Source organism: Macadamia integrifolia, chromosome 14 (genome assembly GCF_013358625.1).
Source record: "Macadamia integrifolia cultivar HAES 741 chromosome 14, SCU_Mint_v3, whole genome shotgun sequence".
Lineage (NCBI taxonomy): Eukaryota > Viridiplantae > Streptophyta > Magnoliopsida > Proteales > Proteaceae > Macadamia > Macadamia integrifolia.
The window spans coordinates 25,806,362-25,812,613 of NC_056570.1; the positions used below are offsets into that span (position 1 = coordinate 25,806,362).

Sequence of the window (6,252 nt, forward strand, 5' to 3'; positions counted from 1 at the left end):
ACCCCTGACTGAGTGATAAAGTCTCAATGGACCCAACAGTTGATGAACCAGAAGTATCATACTCCTGGTTCAATACTGATTCGATTGGATATTAATGGTCCAGACTCTACATCAAAAGAGCCTAGTGGGTGATTTACAAAAATCTTTGATTATGGTTTGCACGACCAAATATAAATTGTCAAAAAGGATTCATACCAATATACCTCCATCGTTTCCCTTTTCATTAGCAATCTCCCAACACCATCATCACCACTGTCTGCCGCTATCTCCACCCCCAACCTCCTCCACACCTCTCTCTCTCTCTCTCTCTCTCTCTCTCTGTGAAAGCAAGACTACTAGCATCACCACCAGAACCTCCCTTAATGACCTCTCACTGTTTCCCTCTTAATCTCTGTGTGTGCGAGTCTTAGTCCTTCCAGAACAAGGAAAACGCCACCAACTTCACCACCAGACTCTCTCTGTCTCTATCTCTTTCTCTCTGAGACGATGAAACCAGAAGGAGTGATACTGCAAAGGAACAGCAGCAGTTGCAGAAGCAGCCGAAAGATCCTCCCAGCAAACTATGTGAGATCAACACCACTCCTGCCCAACACCGACGGCGCATCAGAGGGGCCGGTTGTCCAGAAATACAGCTGCGCCACCGCATCGTTTACTCGCCCCAACAAACCAAGAAACGTCGCAGTGATCATCCGTTCACTCCTCGGCCTCATCTCACTTCCTTCCATACTCCCCACCTCCACGTGTCGGTGGCTCAGCATCCCGTCCCGTTTCTCTCCGGCACCTTCACTCGGCCGTAAAGTCACCGGCACCCTCTTCGGAAACAGGAAAGGTCATGTCAGCTTCGTGGTTCAAGAAGATCCACGGTCGGAACCGGTGTTACTACTGGAGCTAGCCATGTCCACGTCGGCATTAGTGAAGGAGATGTCGTCGGGGCTCGTCAGGATCGCTCTCGAATGCGAGAAGGGCTCCACCGGTAACCGGTCGTCGGTGAAGCTCTTCCAAGAGCCCATGTGGACCATGTACTGTAATGGGAGGAAGTGTGGCTACGCCGTGTCTCGCACGTGTGGGGAACCGGATTGGCACGTGCTGAGTACCGTACAGACGGTGTCGATCGGTGCAGGTGTGATTCCGGTGGATAAGATTAGGATTGGTAAAGGGAGTGTTTGGGAAGGAGAGCTTATGTATATGAGGGCAAGGTTTGAACGAGTCGTGGGGAATCGTGACTCGGAAGCTTTTTATATGATGAACCCGGATGGAACCGGTGGGCCTGAACTCAGCATCTTCCTCCTTAGAATCTGAGAGTACTGAAACAAAGTGATTCTAGCTCCTCCAATTGTGTTCAAAGTTCAAAACTATTACAAACCAAACGAGTCGACTCGGGCATGAACATGACTCAGTATGTGACTCTGTAATTTTTAAAGTTGTATTTCCAAATCTGTATAATCTGCTTTGAATAGAAACGTCTATTATTAATCAAAGTACAAAAGCTCCTCTCTCTCTTTCTCTCTCTCTCTCTCTCTCTCTCTCTCTCTCTCTCTCTCTCAAAGTTACATGCGTGTGGAGACACAAGGACTCACGAGTGGCACTGTCCACGTACCATGATACAAACGATCAGCTGCGTACGTGTACAAAATGGAGAAACACGGACACACGCGTGTCCAGCCATTGATGACAAGTGGAAGTGGGAGTTAAGAAAAAAGGTCGGGCATTGCTATTCCCACCCACGCGTATACAGATCCCACCCTAGTCTATCATGTGGAAGACTAAACTAGTAGGAAAAGCATCCTGTGACCGACGGGAGGATGAACTTTCCATATCATGTGAACCAACTGATGACAAATGTACTTATAAATATGTTTTTTTTTTTTTTTGCCTAAAAATTAGGCTTCCACTACTAGCATAGTAACGATGTGTTATCTTGACAAAAAAAATTTGTGCGTTATTGGTGAGCCTGATCTCATTTTAATTTAGGAATGATTAATGATTTTTCTCAAATCATATTGATTTCACTTATCGATAAGCAGACCGTGGGAATTGGTCAGCAAGAGTCCCTCCATGGAGAGGGAGTAAGAAAACAAAGTCCCGAAATTATTTTAGGAATTGTTTATTGGATGTAATTTAATTTGTACTTTCTAAGGTTAAAGTTTCTATCGCTAATGTGTAGGACACCATAGATAGAGGTGTACTTCATTGAAATAGTGGAAGTTCTAGTTATCACTTGATTATGGACATAGTCCAAATCACATGTAAGTCTTAGTGTTGATTCTATTTCAATTTTTTTCTTTTTTGGTAAATTTGTGTTTTGGTGAATTGTTAATTCCTAACACAATGGAATTTCATCTTGGCATGCTAGATTGTCTATAACTCAAAATCTTAAGGTAGAATTTTCTCTTCACGGTTACAGAGAATCCAACTAGGTGTCATATTCCTCTCAAATAGCTTTGACGCATTCATAAAAAAAGAAAATACTAATATGATAGAAAGCAGATAGAACTACAAAATAATAAGGGTTAGAGAGGACTACTTAATAATGAAATATAGTTGTTGGAAAGAGCCATTAAAATATAATCGTTAGAAAAAAAAAATCGAAAAATAACCGTTGAACTATAGCCATTGGAAAAGAGGGAGAAGTGGAGCAGTATGGATCAAGAACCATTCTTGTACGATCATGATCCGACACATGGAATTCACACAAGGAATCCACCAAAAGGTTTTTCCTTGTGTGGATTCTATATCTGTGGATGATGATTAGACGAGAATGGTTATCGTATGAGAACTTGATGTGCTCTCAAAGTGGAGTAGGTACTAAAGTTTAATAATATCTTGGGAGCATTAATCGCTACTTCCTATTTTCTTGGACCTCTACTCTAACTACAAGGATATAATCTTTTATCACGGAACTACCAATCATGATGTCTAGTATATTGAATATCTAGCTTGTATGACTGAGAAGATACACAACCCACCGAACTTGGAAAACCTTATACATACTTATGTGTCTAATTAATGCTATTACGTCTTTTTTATTTAAAAAAAAAAAAAAACTCCCTTGCTTTTAAAAGAACTAGCCCTTGAGTTTGAAATCGCTATTTTTCTTTTCCGTAAAACAACTTTTGTAGTGCTTTGTCAAATACAATATGTTTATTCTCATTTACCGAAGCAACCAAACAATTCTTAACAAACTTCTCTATTGTCGAGTTTTTTTTTTTTTTCTTTTTTTTTTCAGATCAATTTTAGATCTTACTCACTATATAAATAAAAACTTGCTTTGATATCAAATTAATACAATAAAAAATGATGGAATTAGTAAATTAGAAAATTAAGAAAATTCAAGATAGAAAGGATCAGAGAGGATCACTTAACTATAGATCTATTAAGGACTCAATCACCCAAAGTTGTGATCCAATCACCAGTAGAAAGCCTCACAACCTTACAAGTTATAAGTTTAATATAGTTATTGAAAAAAATAAATTCATTGAAAATTTCTTGAAAAAAGTACATTTGAGAAAAGAATTGTTGCTTGAGAAAGACCTTGGAAGAGAAGGAGAAAGTAGAACAGACTTTCGTTCGGTTTTCTCTTTTGTTTTTTCTTTTATTATTATTTTTTGAGGTAGGTGAATAGAAAATATGTAAATTGTTAATCATAATGACTACGTCAACTTTTTCACTATTTTATGTGTTTCATCCAAGAACTTAAAAAAATAAATAAATAAAAACTTAGAACTCATATGTAAAGGGATTTTTTTTTTTTTTTTTGATAGAGTAAAGAGATTCACCATGGGTAAAAAACTTGGTCTAATTGAAATGGTATGACTTAATTTGGACTCAGAAGAAAGTATTTCTACACCCACATTGAGAATCTATATGGTTATAATTATTGTCCTTCCCAAGTTAACAAGGTATGAGATCAAATTCTAAATCTACCCTAGAAGTCCTGAAAAAAACTCAACAATACAAGAAAGAAGATAGATGAAAAAAATTCTTGATTACCATGGTGAAACAAAATCTCACCAAAGCCCTCCAACAATGAAGGAGCAAAAAAGGCATTCACGGGTTCTTAATGATGGGTGTTTTAAGTAATTACACACGAACGTGTATATATATAATCATGGTAGGGCCCACATGTCAAATTAAACACTGCTTATCAATGCGCGTGACATCTATAACCCCATCCTTTGGGGTCTGTGCTCTTGCATTGAGCGTGGAAATTTGGTTTATAAAGATGAGAGGTGAAGAGTGGAGACTCCCCACATGGGAGACAAAAGCTTAGTTTAGTCACTCATGACTCATCATCATCATAATGAAGATGTTGATATGCCTACTAGTCTAAGTTTCCTTTGTGACCATCAAATCCTCACGATTGCTTAGCGTGCGGTGCGGTGCGGTCTGCTGCCTCGACCTTGGGCTTTGTAAAGTTGAGAATGACATGATCAAACTATAGAAAAGAAAAATAAAATCTCATTGAGAGGAAAGTGACGTATAAGAACAAGAGATGATTTGTTTGGAGATGGGGAATCCAAGAAGAATTTTTGTGGCAACCAATGACGGATCCGTTTCATTTTTTTATTCTATTGTAAAAAGAAATGTACAAATTTACTACGTATATGAAGAAGATATGTTTGGATATTGGGAATTATAGTAATGTAATTGTGTTTGTGGACGATACGTGCATGGGGTGGCAAAGATCTCTTGCAAGTGCTTCTCCTTGCTTGTTGGTTTGGTAGGTTAATACCTACTTAAAATAGAGAAGCAAAACAATAGATCATTTTCATTAGATTGAGTTCTATTTCACTTACGGTTCTCTTCAGACATGGGGATTTGAGGTTTTGATTCAATTGAAGAAAGATATTTTGGATCTTCATTAAAAGAGCAGCTGTTCATGATTTTTTTTTTTTTAATGATAAAATTTGATGTTCAGAGTTCAAGTATAGATGAAGAGATTCTTTCTTCAACCTAGTTGACAAAAAACTTTTGCAATAATTATATCGTATAGTTTTGAAGGTTCCAGATCGTCTCTAATTGCTGGAGCACCCAGTGTGCATCCAACAGTTGGGAGGACCTTGGGTTGTGTGCTCAAATTCTCTTAGCGATCAAATGTGCACTAAGCCTCCAACGCGACTAGAGAGGATTTTAATCTAATTTTGAACCCAATTGGGCTGGCTTTCGAACCGATTTAAATCCAAACCAGGCACCTAAACTTTCTCGATTTGATCAAAGCCAATGAAAATATGATTTTAAAAAAAAAAAAAAAACTGATACGAGAATTTATCAAATTGTTGGATTTTAGTTCTTGAATTTACATCAAAGCGGGCCACGAAATTTTGGTCCTTCAATTTGCTAATGCATCCATTGGTTTCAATAAGATAATTGAAAACTTTAATTGGGATGGTTCGATTATTGGTGTGTGAACCCAAAAAACCATGTCAGGTCGTATCCATCCCAAACCCAATGACACTATTAAGCAGGTTGGGATACTATAATGTGGGTCCCATATACTCTCACCAAGTGTTTTTTTTTTTTTTTTTTTTGAAGGATTCTTCATGATAGTGATCATAGTCCTTAGGTTAAAGGCCTGATGCAGTAAACAATGCTTCCATAAGAACAACAAATGATAATGGGACATTGCCAATTTGAACCCACAACTAATTGACTCGAACAATGATAAAATAAGAACTTCCTTCCACTAGGCTACAACCCCATTGGCTCACTGAAGCTGCTATCATGTACTACCATCTTGAGAGAGATGGGTTAATTTAGCTTGTCTGCAGACAAAGCTGCCACTGGATTTGGCATTTTGCGTGGGCCAAAATGGACCTGACCAAAACGCAGCAATGGCAAGCTTTGAGGAAATGAAATCCTTCACTTATGACAATCCTAACTGGGGTGCAACAGAGCAAGGCTTGACAGGGTTTTGAAAACCCAGGCCCAGCCCAGGGTTCCTATGGCTCAGCCCAAGTTTGGCTTAGCCATAGGTAGGGTTGAGACATTTTAGGCTAGGTCTAGCACTGCCGGCTTAAGCGGGTCCAGGCTCCAGATTGGGCCTGTTTTATCAGTAAACCAATTGGTGAGTCCAATAATAACGTAAAAAAACGTATCCTACCAAGGGTTTACTTATGGCAGCGTTTGGTTGCAAGGAAAATGGGGAAGGGAAGGGAAGGTTTTTTTTTCCCCTTTTAAGTTATTTGGTTGCAACAAAAGTGAAGTGAAATTAGTGTTTCTTGCAACTTCAAAACTCAGATGAAGAGTTTAATT

The 6,252-nt window shown here is 38.7% G+C and overlaps 1 protein-coding gene across 1 annotated transcript; it reads left to right on the plus strand.

The window, feature by feature from the left end:
• Positions 1-208: 208 nt before the first annotated feature.
• On the plus strand, positions 209-1,478 carry LOC122061265 (protein MIZU-KUSSEI 1-like). The gene has a single exon (XM_042624482.1). It carries the CDS (start codon positions 487-489, stop codon positions 1,297-1,299), a length of 813 nt encoding a protein of 270 aa, XP_042480416.1. The 5' UTR covers positions 209-486; the 3' UTR covers positions 1,300-1,478.
• Positions 1,479-6,252: the final 4,774 nt, after the last annotated feature.